The sequence below is a fragment of the Benincasa hispida genome, chromosome 3, assembly GCF_009727055.1.
Source record: "Benincasa hispida cultivar B227 chromosome 3, ASM972705v1, whole genome shotgun sequence".
Classification (NCBI taxonomy): Eukaryota; Viridiplantae; Streptophyta; class Magnoliopsida; order Cucurbitales; family Cucurbitaceae; genus Benincasa; species Benincasa hispida.
In genome coordinates this window covers 25,986,478-26,009,720 of record NC_052351.1, presented here as the reverse complement: position 1 = coordinate 26,009,720, position 23,243 = coordinate 25,986,478, and the positions used below count along the sequence as shown (strand labels likewise).

General features: G+C 39.0%; 1 protein-coding gene across 1 annotated transcript; it reads left to right on the top strand.

Moving 5' to 3' along the window:
• Nucleotides 1–22,367: 22,367 nt before the first annotated feature.
• LOC120073511 lies at nucleotides 22,368–22,988 on the top strand. Its single transcript, XM_039026351.1, has one exon. It carries the CDS (start codon nucleotides 22,368–22,370, stop codon nucleotides 22,986–22,988), a length of 621 nt encoding a protein of 206 aa, XP_038882279.1.
• The last annotated feature ends 255 nt before the right edge of the window (nucleotides 22,989–23,243 follow it).

The window sequence follows — 23,243 nt, the reverse complement described above, 5'->3', positions numbered from 1 at the left end:
AATGCTACCTTCTTGGAAGAAGACCATATGAGGGATCATAAACCAAAAAGTAAACTTGTTTTAAGCGAGATTTCTAATGAGACTACTGAGACTTCAACAAGAGTTATTGAACAGGTTGATAGATTAATAGACGGAATTATTTATCTTCATATCTTATCTTATATCTATCGCCAAAAACTTGTAATGATTTAAAATGAATTAATGAATGTTGATGGCTCTATGCACTCAAGTTTCTTTGCGATAAAGATAATGTGATACTACGTTTCAAATGTATGTGATGATAATGATATGCGTTCGTAGTATGCGTTCTTGTAGTGCTTGTCACAAATTTTCTTACGCTGGAACCAAATATAATTCCAATGCAAGTTTCTTAGATTGACCTGAGGTCAAACACGAAGATTTTTGTTGTTAAATACGATACTAATGTGGTATATACGACCGGTTATAATAAAGAATAATGAATGGTGTTTGTAGAAAAGTAAATTGTGATGAAAGTAAATTGCAGTAAAGAATAAAATGCAATGGTAAGTAAATTGCAGTGATAAAATAAATGACTAAACTATTAATATACAGGTTGAGGACTGGCTATGAAGTTGTACAAGAGAATCTAATGAATGTGGTGGCAAGTCTTGTGAATGAATTAGAAAGAGAATGGGTTGAAGGAAAGGACATCACAAGTTCGTCAATCTTATTGAGGACGCAACTAAGGTTCTGCTTTCCCTTGGCTTACACCTTTCAGTGATCGGCCATGTCCCCATATGTCTATGGTGAAACAGAGATGAACGTGATGAACGCAAGGTTGTTTCCATCTCTGGAAATACTTCTCACTTTAGTTAACGCATTCTTCCAACCTGCTCTCAATAGGCGGAATAACATCCTCACTTTTGCTTTCACAGGTGAAGATGTCGTTGATCATGCTTTAGCTAAACTAAGTCGATTACCTTAACAAGGATTAACTCACTCCCTTAATCCTCCCCCTTTACCTAGGGGATTAGTGACACATGATGGAGAAAATGGATGATGAATGTATGGAAAAGAACAGAGAGATGATAATGATTACGATAATTATATTAAATCTAGAGATAACCATTTAATACATATTGTGAATGAAAGATTAAAGAAAGATGAACACAGTAGATGAATGGAAAATTAAGAACAAATACGGAAATAGTGTCAATGTCTTGACACAAATCCCAATTGGAGACATTGTGCTTACCGGCGTGTGGATGAAATGGAGTGGAAAGCTTCCCTCTCAGGCTTTCTTTCCAGGTAGAAGTGACCTCTTGCACAGAGCTTCTTCTTCGGGGATGGAAATAATTTCTTGCTCAGAGACTTACCTTTCAGTCTTGTCTCGTCATTCTCCCGGATTTTCTATGGATTGTCTCTTCAGACCAGCCTTCTTAACATTGAATTTGAGAAATCTATTTATAGACCTTGGCTTCTATATTAGTTGTGCCATTTTGAAAATCTGATAATTCCTACCATGGAGTAGTGGAAATGTCTGCACTGCTCCACGATCAATTTGTCAGAATCGTACAACAGAAAAGTTGTACATTTGTCAGAACTCCATGCGAATGCGTTGCTCTTCACATCTTCAATCAATCGCCGCATGTGGTGTAGTTGTTTTGATCTTTTATCAACTGCCGCATGCGGTGGAAATACGTTGATCGCTTGAATCCATGATTAGTCGTCGCATGCGCTGCAATTGCATTGATCTTTTTCGTTCTTGATCGATTGACGCATGCTGTGTGGATGCGTTGTTCATTTTTTTCCTTTAACGATTAACACATGCGGTGACCTATTTCTTATAAAACAAAGACTTGGACATTCCATTTCGCCATCGCAATGGGGTTAGTGGGTATGCTCATGACACTTTACAATTTTTGTATTTCTAAGCCAATTTCTATACTGTCGACGCACTTTTCTTTCTTTTTGCCACATAATCTAAATAAAACGGCATAAATAACTTGTATTTCTACAAGTTATCATAGATCAAAAAGGGTTGTTGATGTCATTTCATCTAGTCATCTATCTCAAGGGTTGAGATTGCCTCGACGTAGTGGGAGGATTGTGAACCCACCTTTATGCTACATGGGTTTAATAGAAGCCCAAAACATCATAACGGATGATGGAGTTGAGGATCCATTGTCTTATAAACAAGCAATGGAAGATGTTGACAAGGATGAATGGATTAAAGCCATGAATCAAGAAATGGAGTCCATATACTTCAATTCTGTCTGGGAGCTTGTAGATCAACTTGATGGGGTAAAAATTATAGGTTGTAAATACATCTACAANCAGGCTTTCTTTCCAGGTAGAAGTGACCTCTTGCACAAAGCTTCTTCTTCGGGGATGGAAATAATTTCTTGCTCAGAGACTTACCTTTTAGTCTTGTCTTGTCGTTCTCCCGGATTTTCTCTGGATTGTCTCTTCAGACCAGCCTTCTTAACATTGAATTTGTGGAAGCTATTTATAGACCTTGGCTCCTGTATTAATGGTGCCACTTTCAAAATCTGATAATTCCTACCATGGCGTAGTGGAAATTTCCACTCTGCTCCACGATCAATTTGTCAGAATCGTACAATAGAAAAGTTGTACACTTGTCAACACTTGTCAGAACTCCATGCGAATGCGTTGCTCTTCACATCTTCGATCGATCGCCACATACGGTGTAGTTGTTTTGATCTTTTATCTATTGCCCCATGCGGTGGTAATACATTGATCACTTGAATCCATGATCGGTCGTCGCATGCGCTGCAATTGCGTTGATCTTTTTGTTCTTGATCGATTGCCACATGTTGTGTGGATGCATTGTTCATTTTTGTCCTTGAGCGATTAACGCATGCGGTGACCTATTTCCTGCAAAACAAAGACTTGGACATTCCATTTTGCCATCGCAATGGGGTTAGTGGGTGTGTTCACGACCCTTTACAATTTTCGTATTTCTAAGCCAATTTCTATACTGTCGACGCAACTTTTCTTTCTTTTTGCCGCATAATCTAAATAAAATAGCATAAATAACTTGTATTTCTATAAGTTATCACACCCCTAAATTTAGATATATGTTTGTCCTCAAGCATATCTTCGACTAAGGAAATACAGCTCAACTCCTATCCTAACTTTGCATCAATCAGCTACTCTGAATGCTCCATCTCTACAAAATTTCTCAACACTGCAAGTTCCTTCCATCCTTTGACAATTCCTCAACATGCTCTACTTTATTCTTATCTAAAAAAACCTCTACCCAAAGTTCCCTTCTAGTTTTGAGAAGAATGTTTTACCTCTTCTTGTAAAAACAACGAAGTGCGTCTTTATGCAGTGGCCTGGTTTGCGTCATCCTATTAGAGAATGTTAATCATGGTTACACCCTTCATTTTGGCTTGCTCTCATGGGTGTCATGCGAGCATCTAACTTCGTTTGTGTACCAATTTCAATTTCAACTCTTGATCCTCAGCAAAGTTTTACTTTTGCTGCTTAGAGGAGTAATCTCTTTTATTCTTATCTTCTTTCTTTTTTTTTTTTTTCTATTGCGTCGATCCTGGAAACCTACCTTCGTTTTGGCTTGCTCCCATGGGTGACATGCGAACATCCAACTACGAGCAGGTTCCTTTCACGACTTAACTCTTATCAGGTTGGGATTTTCCCTTGCACTGATAGCGGAGTTTTTTTTTTTTTTTTTTTGACGATGATGAATGCATTTTCCTGATATTACCGCATCTGCTTGATCACATTTGCTCAGACCTTATCCACCCCCAAATTTAGAGAAGCGCAAGGTCCTCATTGCGTTATTTTGGACAGAAAAGACAAAACACTTAGTCAAAATTTTGAAAAGAAGGTTTGAGCACAATCTTGTAATAGAGAAGGTAAAGTAGAGCTATCGCGATGAATTATCTAAGTATTAGGTAGAAAGTGTAATGTATAAAGAAATTTTGCTAAGGGTATGCATACTACTCATCATGGCAGTGCAAATAAACAATGCAAAAGAAAAGACTAGAATTACCGCAATAAATTGACAAAGGATGATAAAGGTAAAGAGGCCAACGCATATGGAAAGAATAATTACTCAGTTGTATAAAATTTGTCTAAGTACACAAAGAATTATAAATATTGCAACACAAAATTGTAAGTATGTACAAAAGAATACAAGGTATAGCTTCTAAAAAAATGATTGGCCACAAATAAAAAATGCAAAATTGTGGAGAAGGTGGTACACCCCCAAATTCAAAGTTGCGGCGGGGGCTCTTGATGAGGAGAATGTTGCGGAAGAGCTCGTTGTGGCACTTCTTGAAATTTTAGAGGTTGCTATAGATGTGGAGGCACCATGGGACCATGTAGATATGCCGTTAGGAAATTGAAGTACTCATGGTTGCGCTCTGCCATCTGTCTCTGATTCAGGCGAATGGTAAAGATGTTGCGTTGAATATTAACCATCGCCTGTCACACCCGTTGCTTTTTCGCAACTCTGCATTGCTCTCCTGAGACTCCGTTATTGCTTGGCAGAAGAAGGTAAGCTGATGAGATAGAAAGGCCTACATATCGGCTAAGCCAATAGCAAAGTGGGAATGCAGTGGTGGGTTGCACCATCGATGTTTCACCAGCATCGGTTTGAGGTTGAGCGAAAGGGCTACTCCGAAACCGCGTGGGTCATCAACATGCAGCGATAGGGGTGAAAAGTGAGGTGAAGATGGATGGCGAGGGGACACTGCTGGAGATGTGGGGTTGGAATCAGGAGCAAGGAGGAGTTGTGTGAATTGTTCAAGAAGAGGGGAAGGGGTTGATTGGAGGGCTAGGTGGGCGAATGATTAAAGGCAAAGGGTCCAAAGGTAACTGGGTTTGCTTCTGCGGTGAAGTCTTCTTGGACTATTTCCTTTATCATTGCGACACTGCTTCTTTTGTTTTGGTTTGTTGGGCGCATTCAGATGAATGGAGGGGCCTTTTTGGTTGAAGCTCAGGGCAGTGCGGTGAATTCTTTGAGAATATTTCAGGAATCTTCGTGTGGATGAATGTCGTGAACTTTTAGGCATGGGCTCTTCATCAATGCTACGCCCACAGAGAGGCACGGCTTCTGTGACTCATAGCACGACCCAATAAAACTTTGAATCTACTTTGCAATTGAGGCTGGCTCTACATTCGATCGGATGTCGCGCGCTAATGGCAGTATTTCGGCCAAATGAATCGATCCCTTTTTTTGAAATTGTTTTTGACATGCGTTTTTGGGATGAGTTGGCCGTTTTTTTCCCAAATAAAACCTAAAGTTGCACCTCAGGGAGCAGCTTGTTGGAGGCGAGGGTTCTAATGCCAGTTAATGATACCGACCACTTGGTGCCCGGTTGCGTTAATACCTTCAGCGCATCTTCCATGTGTTCTTCTTCAGGATCATCAATTAACTTGTTACCTAGTGCTTCTGGGATGTTCTTCAACTTATAGAGTTCGTTGATGTCCCTTGCGCTGAACGACACTACCCTCCCATCTATGATCACCGCATCTTTGGTGTCAAGGAGCTGACCGTGATAAAAGGCCCTCACTATCGCAGGAATAATGATGGATGGACATTGGCAGAAAGTTTCCCACCCATGTTCCACCACAATGCTCGTGATGAGATCCGGTAGTGGCGTCGATGCAAGGAGAAGCCCATTTCCATCATCAGATCATCATTTTCTTTCTTGGTTGCTAGATGCCTCCTGGTCGACACAAGCTTGTTGCTCTCTGCTTTTGCTTTGCCCTTGTCTTGAGCAGACGCAAGGTGGGATTTTGGTTTTTTTTTTTTTTAGGCTCACTTACCTTGCGTTACTCTTCTTTTTCCCTTTTCCATTCCTTCACTTCTTTTTTCTTTCTTTCTCTGACGCGCTGCACATTTGCTTTGCGGCGTCTTTCCTTCTCCTCTTTCTCCTTCTTTTCTTTTTCTTCTTCTTCTCTCATTTCTCTCTCAAACTACTCCGAGGCAAGAAAAATGCGTTGCTCCTCCTCGAGCCTTCTTCTTTCTTCTTCTGTCACTCTTGCATTGTCACAGCGAACTGCCTCATCGTGAAGTTTTCTGGCCAAATCGCCTGATGCGATGATTTGGCACGCACGTGACAAATTTTCTTTCTTCTCCTCTACTTCTCTTTTTCTTTTCTCCTCCTCCTCTGCTATACGTTGAAAGAATAATAGATCACTTGTGGACCCTTGCAGTGCATTCTCCTTACGATGCTGCATAAGAAGGGTGATGTCAGGGTCTTCTCTATTTTTAGACGTAACCAATCTTGTATGCAGTGATGAAACTTGTAGTTGCGCTGATGCTCTAACTTGCATTGACACCCCCTCTTCCACCCTTGCGGTGGTTGATTCTCTGTCAAAATCTAGACTTTCCGCCCTCTTCCTTTTCTCCTCCTTCTTCAGGCGCTTCTCTTCTTACCTACATTGTTTCTTTTCACGCTTCTTCTTTTCTTTCTTCTTCATTTTCAACCGGGCAGCTTCATCTCCTTCCACCTGCTTTTCTTTACTTTTTCTCTTCTTCTTCTCTTTGGCCGTCCCCTGCTGCTTCTTTATCTCTACCCCCTTCAAAACGGCCCTAATGGGTCCCTCATTGGAGTCTGTTGGAACAATCTCCTTAGGATCCGCAACAGCCAGGGCCATTCTCCGCGAAGCTTCCACCAGTTCCTCCTCTGAAGGCAGAGGCTGGTTTACAACTCCAGCTTCTGGTAACCCTCCCTCCCCCCTCTCTTTCTAAGTTACTCAAAATGCTCCCAAATACCCCTTTGTCGTCCCTTCGCTTTCAGTCGTAGGTACTGGGAGCGCCACCTCAGGTCTGGTGGCAGGGGCACTTTTCGTGCTCGGCCCTTCTCGGTCGGTGGGTGGTTTAGCTGCTACAGAGGTCTTTCACCAGAGATTTTCGAAGATTCTTGGGGAAGGCTTAGGCTAGGGGTGAGGTGGCGGCTGGCAGCAAGGAAAGTCGCCTCCCGTGCAGTGACGGGAGCTTGGGAAGGGGACGATGGTAGGGAAGATGAGTGGGAAGATTGTCCGACCGTTTTTGTGGTTGAGGTGAAAGAAATTGGAAAACTTTTGGTCTTAGGAAAAAAATCGGAAGGGTATGGTATGCAGAGAATTCTTTAGGGTTTTTCTTTTGCAAGAGATGCAACTGAGCTCCTCGGTTGAAGGAGGTGTGATTATAAGTTGGGCCTTGATGGGCCCAACGCAATCTCTGTGAGGCAGGCTTCGGTATTCCAAAAAGCCTGTCGTCGCACCCCTCCCATTATGATTTAGCAAGAAGGACATCCTTTCGTCTGCTAAGTCATAATTGCCTCGGAAGCTGAAGCGATTCGACCACTCTCTCTGCGAAGATATTAATTTTTTTTTCTTTATTTCATTTAATCAGACGGACGCAATGTTAAATGTTTAACACAATGCATCCATTACTGCAAATGCATATTTTTCAGAGGATGGGCACAACATATGCATTAGTGCAACACACCCCTCAACGCAAATGCATTTCTGGAGGACGGGCGGACAGTATTTCTACCAGTGCAACATTACCATCGACATAGTGTGTTTTTGTTGAGGACGGGTGCAGTGTACATACGCACACAACTCATCCGTCAACGCAATGCATTTTTGGAAGACAGGTGCAAAGTGTATCTATCATCGAAGATACACCCACCGTCGCAATGCATATTGGATGTTATTTATTGTATCATCAACATCGTAATGCTTATCCAAATTGATAAGACGTTGCGGTGTTCATTTTTTTTTTAACATTCATTCACAGAATTTAGGATCAATGCAATACTGAGACAGGAATGTAAATAAATTGAACTAGGCATGAAATTAAATCAACGCAAGTAATAAACTACTTTATGAAAGCGGTAAGAAAGTAGTAAAGAAAGCGATAAAGAAAGCAGTAAAGATAGATGTTAGGGATGCTGATTAAGAAAAAGTTCTTCAAGGTTACCGCAATCCGCATCCCCACAGGAGGTCAGACTTGCCTGCACAATGTCACTACTGACATTTTCCTTCCCACGAGATTCGGGGGCTTCTGAATTACTGGGCAGCATTCTTGGTGTTTTATATCGAAGCTTGACTGCCAGTTGCCTCACCTGGACCTCAAGGTTCCTTATGAAAGATGCCTGCGATTGCATGACCGCATCATTTTTCTCAATATACTACTTCAACAGAGCTTCCAAGGACGATGAATTTGTAGAGGTGTTGGATGAGGAAGGTTGGTTTTGCGATTACCTCTGTTGGTGGTGACTCTGATTCAGACCTTGATGAAAAGCCAGAGGGTTTCCTCGATTCTCGGATTTGTTCTGTGAATTCCTCTGGCCTCCCTGGTCATTGTTACCTCCCCAACTGAAGTTGGGGTGATTCTGCCAACCTGGATTATATGTATTGCTGTACGGGTTATTCTGAATAGAGTACACTGCTTGTGGGTTTGATGGGCACATTTTTGTTGAATGACACCCTCCGAATTGTGCACAGCTTATCGCTAGCACTGTGCTAACGCATTGGCTTGCGTTGCACCCTAAGAGAGGGTTCCCTNGCTTATCGCTAGCACTGTGCTAACGCATTGGCTTGCGTTGCACCCTAAGAGAGGGTTCCCTGATTAATTGCCATCTTCTGGACGAGAGAAGTTACTGCAGCCATTTGCGCAGCAATTGTTGTCATTGTATCCGCAGGTACAATGGCATTTTTCCGATCTTCTTCGTTCTGGGCCTCTTCCCCTATACCCGTTATCTACCCAGTCATCTGTGTTTCATGAAATGCGATCCAAGATGACCTTGGCTTCAGTGTATATTTTGTCCATTAATCCTCCTGCTGCGGAGGCATCAGCAATAGCTTGCGTTGATCTGTCCAGGCCGTTGTAAAATGTTTCCATCAGAACGCAATCGGGAAGCTCGGTGTGCGGACAGTTCTTTGCCAATCATCTGAATCATACCCATACAGTGCTGAAAGTCTCGTTTTCCATCTGTTCAAAATTCAACACGTCCCTCCATCTTCTTACGTTGACTGCGAGCGGGAAGAATTTCTTCATGAGTCGCTCGACCAACTAGTCCCATGAATAAATTTCATTTGGCTCTAGTGAATGAGCCCACCTCTTTGCCTCATCCCGAATTGTATACGGGAAGAGGTACAATCTAATCCCTTCCGGAGTCACACCAGGAATGGAGAATGTGTTGCACATTTCAACAAAGTTGGTCAAGTGAGCATGCGGGTCTTCTCTTTGTAGACCTCTGAATTGCCCCGCATTCTGGATCATTGGTAGCATGACCGGCTTTATCTCAAATCTTGCATTCTCCTCTACCACGAGTCTTGCAATTCCGGGCGAGAAGTCATATAGATTTGGCACCGCATAGTTCCTCATTGGGATATTGTGGTCGGTAGCAAGAAAAACAGGATTTTGTGCCGGCCGATTTACCCTTTGATTCCTATCAAGTCTATCATTGTTATTAGCCAAGTTCCTTCTTCACCGAATACGGTTCTGGCGTGCTCGTGCGCGAAAAGTACGCTCGATCTCTGGGTTGGCTTCAAATTCTGGTTTAGTCCCAATACTCATAAACTGTTAGCCTGCTCTCTGCGATAAACAGACAGTACAACAAAGATCTGTCCTGCAAAATACCACAAAAGTATTCAACACAAAAAAAAAATTGTCAATCCCCGGCAATGGCGCCAAAAACTTGATAGATGGAATTGTTTATCTTTATATCTATATCTTATATCTATCGCCAAAAACTTGTAATGATTTAAAATGAATGAATGAATGTTGATGGCTTTATGCGATCAAGTTGCATTGCGATAAAGATAATGGGATAATACATTCTAAATGTATGCGATGGTAATGGTATGCTTTCATAGTATGCGTTCGTATAGTGCTTGCCACAAGTTTCTTATGTTGAAACCAAGTATAATTCCAACGCAAGTTTCTCAGATTGGCCTGAGGTCGAACATGGGGATTGTTGTTATTAAATGCGATACTAATGTGGTATATGCGACCGGTTATATAAAGAATAATGAATGGTGTTTGCAGAAAAGTAAATTATGATGAAAGTAAATTGCAGCAATGAATAAAATGCGATGGTCAGTAAATTGTGATAAGTAAATTGTGATGATAAAATAAATGACTAAACTATTAATATACAGGTTAAAGATTGGCTGTGAAGTTGTGCAAGATAATCTAATGAATGTGGTGGCAAGTCGTGTGAATGAATCAGAAAGAGAATAGGTTGAGGGAAAAGACATCACAAGTTCATCAATCTTGTTGAGGACGCAACTAAGATTCCGCTTTCCCTTGGCTTACAACTTTCAATGATCGGTCGCGTTCCCATATGTCTATGGTGAAACAGAGATGAACGTGATGAACGCAAGGTTGTTTCCATCTCTGGAAATACTTCTCACTTTAGTTAACGCATTCTTCCAACCTTCTCTCAATAGGTGGAATAACATCCTCACTTTTGCTCTCACAGGTGAAGATGTCGTTGATCATGCTTTAGCTAAACTAAGTCGATTACCTTAACAAGGATTAACTCACTCCCTTAATCCTCCCCCTTTACCCAGGGGATTAGGGACACATGATGGAGAAAATGGATGATGAATGTATGGAAAAGAAAAGAGAGATGATAATGATTACGATAATTAAATTAAATCTAGAGATAACCATTTAATACATATTCTGAATGAAAGATTAAAGAAAGATGAACACAGTATATGAATGGAAAATTAAGAACAAATACGGAAATAGTGTCAATGTCTTGACACAAATCCCAATTGGAGACATTGTGCTTACCGGCGTGTGGATGAAATGGAGTGGAAAGCTTCCCTCTCAGGCTTTCTTTCCAGGTAGAAGTGACCTCTTGCACAGAGCTTCTTCTTCGGGGATGGAAATAATTTCTTGCTCAGAGACTTACCTTTCAGTCTTGTCTCGTCATTCTCCCGGATTTTCTATGGATTGTCTCTTCAGACCAGCCTTCTTAACATTGAATTTGAGAAATCTATTTATAGACCTTGGCTTCTATATTAGTTGTGCCATTTTGAAAATCTGATAATTCCTACCATGGAGTAGTGGAAATGTCTGCACTGCTCCACGATCAATTTGTCAGAATCGTACAACAGAAAAGTTGTACATTTGTCAGAACTCCATGCGAATGCGTTGCTCTTCACATCTTCAATCAATCGCCGCATGTGGTGTAGTTGTTTTGATCTTTTATCAACTGCCGCATGCGGTGGAAATACGTTGATCGCTTGAATCCATGATTAGTCGTCGCATGCGCTGCAATTGCATTGATCTTTTTCGTTCTTGATCGATTGACGCATGCTGTGTGGATGCGTTGTTCATTTTTTTCCTTTAACGATTAACACATGCGGTGACCTATTTCTTATAAAACAAAGACTTGGACATTCCATTTCGCCATCGCAATGGGGTTAGTGGGTATGCTCATGACACTTTACAATTTTTGTATTTCTAAGCCAATTTCTATACTGTCGACGCACTTTTCTTTCTTTTTGCCACATAATCTAAATAAAACGGCATAAATAACTTGTATTTCTACAAGTTATCATAGATCAAAAAGGGTTGTTGATGTCATTTCATCTAGTCATCTATCTCAAGGGTTGAGATTGCCTCGACGTAGTGGGAGGATTGTGAACCCACCTTTATGCTACATGGGTTTAATAGAAGCCCAAAACATCATAACGGATGATGGAGTTGAGGATCCATTGTCTTATAAACAAGCAATGGAAGATGTTGACAAGGATGAATGGATTAAAGCCATGAATCAAGAAATGGAGTCCATATACTTCAATTCTGTCTGGGAGCTTGTAGATCAACTTGATGGGGTAAAAATTATAGGTTGTAAATACATCTACAAAAGGAAAAGAGGTTTAGATGGAAAGGTAAAGACCTTTAAAGCTAGACTTGTGGAAAAGGGTTATACCTAGGTTGAGGGAGTGGGCTATGAAGAAACTTTCTCACCTGTTGTCATGTTAAAGTCTATCAGGATTCTCTTGTCCATAGCCACATATTATAACTATGAAATATGGAAAATGGATGTCAAGCCTGCCTTTTTGAATGGTAATCTTGAAAAGGCCATCTACATGAATCAACCAAAAGGATTCATTGAACAAGATCAAGAGAAAAAGGTTTGCAAGCTTAATCGGTCCATTTATGGACTGAAACAAGCATCTCAATCTTGGAATATAAGATTTGATATTGCAATCAAATATGATGGCTTTGATCAAAATGTTGATGAGCCTTGTGTTTACAAGAAAATCATCAACAACTTAGTTGCTTTCCTCGTATTGTATGTGGATGATATCCTACTCATTGGGAATGATGTAGGTTTTTTTACTGATATAAAGAAATGGCTAGCTGCTCAATTCCAAATGAAAGATTTGGGAGAGGCGTAATTTTTTCTAGGGATTCAGATTATAAGTGATCGTAAGAACAAAAGGTTGGTCTTGTCTCAGGAATTGTATGTTGACAAGATGCTTTTTAGATATTCAATGCACAATTCCAAGAAAGGTTTATTACCTTTCAGGCGTGGAGTTATATTGTCTAAGGAAAAATTTCCTAAGACTCCTCAAGAGGTTGAGTAAATGAGACAATTCCCTATGCCTCGGCTGTTGGCAGCCTTATGTATGCAATGTTATGTACTAGACCTTACATTTGCTATGCAGTAGGGATTGTCAATCGATATCAGTCCAATCCAGGATTAGATCATTAGATGGGGATCAAAACGTTCCTCAAGTATCTTCGGAGAACGAGGGACTATATGTTCGTGTATGGAGATAAGGAGTTGATCCTTACAGGATACACAAACTCTAACTTTCAGACTGATCGAGGTTCTCGAAAATCCACATCAGGGTTAGTGTTTACTCTGAATGGAGGAGCTATCGTGAAGCATCAAGCAAGGATTTCTCAACTTTAGTTAACGCATTCTTCCAACCCTTCTCTCAATAGGTATATTATTAATTTAATAGAAATTAATTAAATGGAAGAAGTTACAACTCTCTCCCCCCCATTCTCTCAATTGTTTTACGTGGGATGTGGTTGGAGATTTATCTTCTTCCTGAATTATCTCTGAGAAGAGTTCTCACTGAAAAAACTGAAAAAGAGAAGAAAAGTTCTTCTCCTTCCTCTCCTCCTCTCCATCTCCTTCCCTTTTCCAAGGATTCAAGCAAAGCCCACATCTCTTGCTTGAATCCTTTTTGTCCCAAGAGAATATAGAGGGTTCTCAAGTGGTGGTGTACCTTTTGATGAAGGAGATCCACGTGGTGAAGGAGTTTCGTTCGTGGCTTGTACGAGGGAGTTCTTGAAGAAAGGATTCTTAAAAGGTAAGAGTTTCTAGAACCCTAAGTGTTTTTTTTAAAGCATGTTGTAATTTAAGTAAATGCATATCTTATTCTTATTTATTGTAAAACTTATATTCAATGAAAAATGGAATTTGAGTCGATCTTGCTTCTGCTCTAAGGATCTTTTTTCGAAAATTTCCTTCAGTCACTTATGGTCATCCTATTCAAATGTTAATTTCTTCAATTAACAATATTATAAAGAGTATGGGTGTTCATGAGTTGGGTTGGATTGGGTTGAAAGATGTTTTAGACCCAACTCAATTGTTCGCATTGTAAATTTCTTCAACCCAAATAACCATTATTAAAAAAGAAACTCAACCGGCGGTTTGGGTTGGGTTGATAGATTTTTTCGAGTCATCGAATTTTTTTTGAACACCCCTAAACCCAACCATGAAATATATGGGTTAAATTGGTTTGGGTTAATCAGGTCATTTATTTAAAATTTTGTTCTAAAAAGAAGAAAAACGTAACTATGTAAAAATCTAATTTAATTATTTTCATATATTGAATTAAGATTAACTACTTCATTTCAATTTATATAGTGAAAAATTTCCTTCTAAAGTACAAAGAATCTACTTTTAAGAGTTCCTGAAGAATAAATTATTAAAAAAAATATTGGAATTAAATAAAATTAAAATCAATATATATATAAATAATTATATTTTAAAATTAATAATAAATTCGGGTTGATTCGGGTTATATTAGGTGAACCCATGAACCAATCCAATCCATAAAATTTTCATTTATTTGAACCCAACCCAACCCAAACCGCACGGGTTAGGTTGGGTTGATCATCATCGGATTTTTTGAACACCCCTAATAAAGAGAGACTAATCATTTGGCGGACCGGTCTTATACAAACTTTTTGTATAGGATACCTTCCTTCGCATGTCTCCACGTGAATAATTAGGATCAAAATGTTTGTAACAATTTATAACTATTATCACAATTACAAAGTGGGTCGTCTCCGTAATGTTAATAGGATAAGGCACCCAACCTTATTCATATACTACAGACCATTTAGGTTATTGCTTAAACATGATCCACCCTCCCCCCAAGTTACCTAAACAATAAGAATTTCAAATGAGAAATTGATTGACTCTTTGTAGATCCCATTATTGTACTAATACTACATAATCAAAATACCTTGACAAATGATTTTTCCATAAACTACATTGAGAAATTGTCAATAATAATAATAATAATAATAATAATAATAATAATAAAAGGTTTTCATATTTTACAAAGTGTCATGTTTTGGCCAATTGTTTTAATAACTCATCTTGGTGCATCTAGGCCATGATCAATACTAAGACCAAATAAAAACTTTAACTTCTTTTAATACATATTCAAATCACCAACTTTGGGATTTTCTCTGTTGAAGCTCGAGTATTTATATGGTCGAACCAAAAGGGTTAATTGAACAGGGTCATGAGCAAAAGGTTTGCAAACTGAAGAGATCTATTTATGGATTGAAACAGACATCCATATCCTAGAACATAAGATTTGATACTGCGATTAAATCTTATGGCTTTGAACAAGAACATTGATGAATCATATGTATACAAAAAGATCATCAACTAAAATGTAGTATTTCTAGTTTTGTATGTAGATGATATCCTAATTATTGGGAATAATCTAGGATACCTAACTGACATTAAAAAGTGGCTAGCAACCCAATTTCAAATGAAAGATCTAGGAAAGGCGAAGTATGTTCTTGGGATTCAAATAGTTCGAAACCGATTGAACAAAATGCCAACCATGTCTCAAACATCTTATATAGACAAGGTGTTGTCTAGGTTTAAGATGCAGGATTCCAAAAGACGTCTTTTACCATTTAGGAATGGAATACATTTGTCAAAGGAATAATGCCTTAAGACACCTCAAGAAGTTCATCAATCTTGGTCGTGTGAATGAATCAGAAAGAGAATAGGTTGAGGGAAAAGACATCACAAGTTCATCAATCTTGTTGAGGACGCAACTAAGATTCCGCTTTCCCTTGGCTTACAACTTTCAATGATCGGTCGCGTTCCCATATGTCTATGGTGAAACAGAGATGAACGTGATGAACGCAAGGTTGTTTCCATCTCTGGAAATACTTCTCACTTTAGTTAACGCATTCTTCCAACCTTCTCTCAATAGGTGGAATAACATCCTCACTTTTGCTCTCACAGGTGAAGATGTCGTTGATCATGCTTTAGCTAAACTAAGTCGATTACCTTAACAAGGATTAACTCACTCCCTTAATCCTCCCCCTTTACCCAGGGGATTAGGGACACATGATGGAGAAAATGGATGATGAATGTATGGAAAAGAATAGAGAGATGATAATGATTACGATAATTAAATTAAATCTAGAGATAACCATTTAATACATATTTTGAATGAAAGATTAAAGAAAGATGAACACAGTAAATGAATGGAAAATTAAGAACAAATACGGAAATAGTGTCAATGTCTTGACACAAATCCCAATTGGAGACATTGTGCTTACCGGCGTGTGGATGAAATGGAGTGGAAAGCTTCCCTCTCAGGCTTTCTTTCCAGGTAGAAGTGACCTCTTGCACAGAGCTTCTTCTTCGGGGATGGAAATAATTTCTTGCTCAGAGACTTACCTTTCAGTCTTGTCTCGTCATTCTCCCGGATTTTCTATGGATTGTCTCTTCAGACCAGCCTTCTTAACATTGAATTTGAGAAATCTATTTATAGACCTTGGCTTCTATATTAGTTGTGCCATTTTGAAAATCTGATAATTCCTACCATGGAGTAGTGGAAATGTCTGCACTGCTCCACGATCAATTTGTCAGAATCGTACAACAGAAAAGTTGTACATTTGTCAGAACTCCATGCGAATGCGTTGCTCTTCACATCTTCAATCAATCGCCGCATGTGGTGTAGTTGTTTTGATCTTTTATCAACTGCCGCATGCGGTGGAAATACGTTGATCGCTTGAATCCATGATTAGTCGTCGCATGCGCTGCAATTGCATTGATCTTTTTCGTTCTTGATCGATTGACGCATGCTGTGTGGATGCGTTGTTCATTTTTTTCCTTTAACGATTAACACATGCGGTGACCTATTTCTTATAAAACAAAGACTTGGACATTCCATTTCGCCATCGCAATGGGGTTAGTGGGTATGCTCATGACACTTTACAATTTTTGTATTTCTAAGCCAATTTCTATACTGTCGACGCACTTTTCTTTCTTTTTGCCACATAATCTAAATAAAACGGCATAAATAACTTGTATTTCTACAAGTTATCATAGATCAAAAAGGGTTGTTGATGTCATTTCATCTAGTCATCTATCTCAAGGGTTGAGATTGCCTCGACGTAGTGGGAGGATTGTGAACCCACCTTTATGCTACATGGGTTTAATAGAAGCCCAAAACATCATAACGGATGATGGAGTTGAGGATCCATTGTCTTATAAACAAGCAATGGAAGATGTTGACAAGGATGAATGGATTAAAGCCATGAATCAAGAAATGGAGTCCATATACTTCAATTCTGTCTGGGAGCTTGTAGATCAACTTGATGGGGTAAAAATTATAGGTTGTAAATACATCTACAAAAGGAAAAGAGGTTTAGATGGAAAGGTAAAGACCTTTAAAGCTAGACTTGTGGAAAAGGGTTATACCTAGGTTGAGGGAGTGGGCTATGAAGAAACTTTCTCACCTGTTGTCATGTTAAAGTCTATCAGGATTCTCTTGTCCATAGCCACATATTATAACTATGAAATATGGAAAATGGATGTCAAGCCTGCCTTTTTGAATGGTAATCTTGAAAAGGCCATCTACATGAATCAACCAAAAGGATTCATTGAACAAGATCAAGAGAAAAAGGTTTGCAAGCTTAATCGGTCCATTTATGGACTGAAACAAGCATCTCAATCTTGGAATATAAGATTTGATATTGCAATCAAATATGATGGCTTTGATCAAAATGTTGATGAGCCTTGTGTTTACAAGAAAATCATCAACAACTTAGTTGCTTTCCTCGTATTGTATGTGGATGATATCCTACTCATTGGGAATGATGTAGGTTTTTTTACTGATATAAAGAAATGGCTAGCTGCTCAATTCCAAATGAAAGATTTGGGAGAGGCGTAATTTTTTCTAGGGATTCAGATTATAAGTGATCGTAAGAACAAAAGGTTGGTCTTGTCTCAGGAATTGTATGTTGACAAGATGCTTTTTAGATATTCAATGCACAATTCCAAGAAAGGTTTATTACCTTTCAGGCGTGGAGTTATATTGTCTAAGGAAAAATTTCCTAAGACTCCTCAAGAGGTTGAGTAAATGAGACAATTCCCTATGCCTCGGCTGTTGGCAGCCTTATGTATGCAATGTTATGTACTAGACCTTACATTTGCTATGCAGTAGGGATTGTCAATCGATATCAGTCCAATCCAGGATTAGATCATTAGATGGGGATCAAAACGTTCCTCAAGTATCTTCGGAGAACGAGGGACTATATGTTCGTGTATGGAGATAAGGAGTTGATCCTTACAGGATACACAAACTCTAACTTTCAGACTGATCGAGGTTCTCGAAAATCCACATCAGGGTTAGTGTTTACTCTGAATGGAGGAGCTATCGTGAAGCATCAAGCAAGGATGCATCCCATACTTCACTTTGGAAGATGAATACATAGCTGCTTGTGAAGCTGCTAAAGAGGCTGTCTGGCTTAAGAAGTTCCTTACGATTTGGAAGTTGTTCAAAATATGTCTTTTCCCATTACACTTTATTGTGATAACAGTGGTGATGTGACAAATTCTAAGGAACCTAGGAGTCACCAAAGAGGCAAGCACATAGAGTGGAAATATCATTTGATTCGGGAGATTGTGCATCAAGGTGATGTGATTTGTCACAAAGATTTCTTCGGAGCACAACATTGCTGATTCATTTACAAAGGCTCTCATGACTAAAGTGTTCGAGGGTCATCTAGAAAGTCTGGGTCTACGGGATATGCAACATATTGTCTAGGGCACATGAGAGATGTTACTGGAGTATAGTGTATGCCCTAGTTTATTGTGTTTTTGTACTTTATTTGTATTGTACATTAGTTTCCCTAAGCTTTAAGACAAGTGGGAGATTGTTGGGATTGGTATTCTAAATCTCTTGTAATCTCATAATTTGTAAGCTTTGTATAAACATATTGTTGTTAATACAATAAGTGTTATTTTATCAGCATATACTCAATCTAATAAACTAAGATCCAAGGTTATTTCATGTAATTTAAACAAGTATGTAAAGACATACAAGTGGATCTTGGTTAAATAATAACCTAAATGGTTTGCAGTAGATGGATGAGGCTGGGTACCTTATCCTGGTGACACTTCAGATACAGCCCGCTTTGTAGGTGTTACAAGTGTTGTAAAGTGCTACAAATGATCTGATCCTGATCATTCATGTGGAGATATGTGAGCAGGGGTATCCTATACAAAGAGTTTGTATAAGACTGGACCACGAAATGATTAGTCTTTTTATATCAATTATATGGATGAGATTCATATAAGTGAACTTAATATAAATGTAATTTATATTAAATGCCATGTATTATTGAGAGAAAATAAAATCTATAGGTTATGTTGTATTTGATGCAGTATAAAAACTATAGGCTATATGTTATATTTGATATAACATATAGTGTATATATATAATAAATTAGTTATCATAAATATAAATATATATATATATATATATATTATTAATTTAATAGAAATTAATTAAATGGAAGAAGTTACAACTCTCTCCCCCCCATTCTCTCAATTGTTTTACGTGGGATGTGGTCTGTCTCTTATACACATCTAGATGTGTATAAGAGACAGATTTCCCGCTGTTCATCACTGACTATAATTTCCCCCCGACTGAAGCCGACTATATTTTCCCGCCAAGTACCTTTTCAAGCATGCTAACTATATATCCCGGGTACAATTCCAGTTTCCAACACAAACATACAAGCAATATCTTAACAAGCATAGTAATCAGATAAACATATATCCTTGATCATGCCAATTTAACATTATCCCCTATATATATTTACCTATATATAGAAATTATATCAACAATACAATACACAATAACCACTCACCTTGGTTGGTTAGGAACTTTCCTTTCTAAAGTTCCTTAAGTTTCCTTGGTTTCCCTTTTGAACCCTAAATTCCAGATTAAAATATCAGCTTAGATTACCCATAGTTCCAGACCTTATTTTAAGATACTTCCTTCTGAAAACATGTTCTAAAATGTCTCAGAAATCTTACCATAAAATATTAGCTCATAAATTCTCGTGGTTTGGCCGGAATCATCAAAACATTAAGACTGGCTCAGCTTACCCAACAGCTCAACCCTTCTGTATTTTCCTCACTCTCCAGCCCGATTCCTTGGAGATTCTTCTCCGGAAGCCCTAACGTGAAAGCTAGACTCTTTTAGCTTTCATATGGATTTGGAATCACATCAAACACATGAGTATTCTGGGAGAACTTCACATTCCAAGTTAATGCTACTTCCTGTCTTTTCTGCCCGACAACATCTCCCCTCTTGGAACCTCTTGACCAAGCATGGTCTTGCTACCAATGCATGCATTCCTCTATCAATGCATAGTCTTCTCCCAATTAGTCCTCACACACTCTTCTTTATGTCCTTTGAAGAGAATTTATGTTCTCATCTAAAGTCCTTGGCCCTATTTATAGGCGTCCAAGATTGCTCCACGGCCGACACCTCCTACTTGGCCGCATGTCCAAGTGTCTTTTCCTTACACCATCGATGCATTCACCAACGCATAGCCCTCAAATTTGCATGTCTTTTTATGCATTCACTTCTTTTACTTAAGGCTTAAGAATTCCTCCTAACAAGCCACATGTCCAGATGACGTCCTTGAATGTGTCCATCAACTCTCATATGTGTTAAACACAAATGCGCCCATCCATTGCCGCAACCTACCTATGTCCAGACATCATCAACCGGCGCATGCGTCCACAAACCCTTAGATGACCAATGCATAGCACATCACCAACGCATAGCACACCATCAACGCATAGTATATCACCAACGCATAGTGCATCACCAACGCATAGTATTGCACTGTCGCATCCATTGCATCCAACGCATCCAATGCATCCAACGCATCCATCGCATCCAACGCATCTAACACATCCAACACACCCATCATCCAACATATCCAACGCATCCAACGTCCAACGCATCCAACGTATCCAACGTATCCAACACATCCAACGTCCAACGCATCCATCGCATCCAACGCGTAATGCCATTTGGATTGACAAATGCTCCTATGGTATTTAAGGACTTGATGAATAGGATATTTCATCATTATTTGGATCAGTTTGTGTAGTTTTCATAGATGATATACTAGAATATTCTAGCAGTGCAGAGAAGCACAAAGAACATCTGGCTTTACAGATTCTAAGGGAAAAGGAGTTATATGCCAAATTTAGTAAGTGTGATCTTTGGTTAAACCAAGTCGTATTCCTTGGGCATATAGTTTCAGCTGACGGAGTTAGCATTGATTCCCAAAAGATAGAAGCAATACTTAACTGGGAACGACCCCTGAATGTAACCCAAGTACGCAGTTTTCTGGTCTTAGCAGGTTAGTATAGGAGATTCGTGGAGGATTTTTCTAAGATAGCTATTCCATTGACAAACCTGACCAGAAAAGATGCGAAGTTTAAGTAGTCGCCAGAATGCGAGCACAGTTTTCAAGTATTGAAACAAAAGCTAGTATCAGCACCAGTATTAACGCTACCTACACCAGGTAAAGAGTTTGAGGTCTATTGTGATGCATCCCGACAAGGGTTAGGATGTGTGCTGATGCAGGAGGGAAAGGTAGTAGTTTATGCTTCTCGACAGTTAAAGAAGCATGAATGTAACTACCCTACACATGATTTGGAGTTAGCAGCAGTTGTGTTAGCACTAAAGTTGTGGAGACATTACCTGTTTGGTGAGCGATGTCATGTATTCACGGATCATAAAAGTATAAAGCATATATTTGATCAGAAGGAACTAAACTTGAGATAACGAAGATGGCTCGAGTTGATCAAAGATTATGACTATACCATTGACTATCACCCAGGTAAAGCAAATGTGGTAGCTGATGCTCTAAGCCGAAAAACCAGATCAGCTAGAGCTAGTATCAATTCAGTGAAGGGTACACTGATTCATGAGTTGTATAATGTTAGGGCAGCATTATCAATCGGTAAAGAATGAGGGTTATTAGCTTCATTTCAAGTGCGTTCTACGCTCGTAGAAGATATTCTACATGAGCAGTTAAAGGATTATGATCTTCAGAAGTTAGCTGAAGAAGTAGATAAAGGATTAAGGACGAACTACCAATTAAGAGTTGACAAAGTGCTATTAAAAGAAGGTAGGATATGTGTACCTTAGAACTTAACACTTAAACAAGCTATTCTAGAGAAGGCATATAGTTTAGCCTATGCAATGCATCCAGGCAATACGAAGATGTACAGAACATTAAAGAGATCGTACTGGTGGCCTGGTATGAAAAGAGAAATAGCGGAGTATGTTGACAAGTGCCTAATATGTCAACAAGTTAAACCAGACAGACAGAGGCTAGCAGGATTACTTAATCCACTCCCAGTACCAAAGTGGAAATGGGAGTATATTACAATGGATTTCCTGTTTGGATTACCTAAGACACCAACAAGCTATGATGGTATATAGGTAATTGTGGATAGATTGACAAAAACAGCTAAGTTTTTACCTGTTAAAGTTACTTATACCCTAGACCAATTATCCAAGTTGTATGTTGATCGAGTCGTAAGTCAGTTTGGAGCTCCAGTTTCAATTGTATCAGATCGAGACTCTAGATTTACCTCGAAGTTTTGGCCTAGTTTGCAGAAATCTATGGGAATCAAGTTATATTTTAGTACCGCTTTTCATCCACAGATGGATGGTCAGTCTGAGCGGACAATCCAAACATTAGAGGACAATTTAAGGGCGGTTGGGATACGCATTTGTTCTTAATCGAATTTGCGTATAACAACAGTTACCACTCGAGTATCGGAATGGCACCGTATCAGGCACTATACGGTAGGCTATATAGAACTCCGATATGCTGGAATGAAGTCGGTGAAAGGAAATTACTAGGTTCAGAACTCGTACAACAGACATCAAACAACATTAAGATTATAAGAGATAATCTTAAGACAACTCGAGATAGGCAAAAGAGTTACGCTGATAAGCAGAGAAGAGAATTAGAGTTTGAAGTTGGTGACAAAGTATTTCTAAAGTTATCTCTGTGGAAAGGAATACTCAGATTCAATAGGAAAGGGAAATTAAGCCCGAGATATATTAGACCCTATGAGATAATAGAAAGAGTTGGCCCAATGGCATATCGATTGAATTTACCTCCAGAATTATCTCGTATTCATGATGTGTTTCATATGGAAATATTTAGAAAGTATGTGCCAGATCCTACCCATGTGTTATCTGAGCAACCGGTACAATTGAAAGAGAATTTGTCATATGAGGAGGAACCAGTAGAAATCCTTGACAAAAAGGAACAGGTCTTAAGGAATAAGACAATCCCATTGGTAAAGGTACTATGGCAAAACCATAACATGGAAGAAGCAACGTGGGAAGCCGAAGAGAAAATCAGAAACAAGTATCCACAGTTGTTTAATTGACGGACTTGTAGTGCAATTTCGAGGACAAAATTTTTATAAGGGGAAGGTAAATGTGAACCCCAAATCTTAATTTCTCTACTTGAGTATGTTCCCTACTAATACTAGTGTGATGAGTAGGTTGATGTGAAAATTAGTGTGCAATGGTAGAGAAAAGAGTGGAAAATTAGGAGAAAAGATGAAATTTGGAAGTTGGACTTTTGGGGAAAATTTGGAAAATTTGGCTAAGTATAGAAATTTGTATGATGATGCGTTAGG

What these genes read in the sequence shown, in the direction of transcription:
- LOC120073511 (XM_039026351.1), top strand. Translation starts at nt 22,368, where the DNA reads ATGGCACCGTATCAGGCACTATACGGTAGGCTATATAGAACTCCGATA.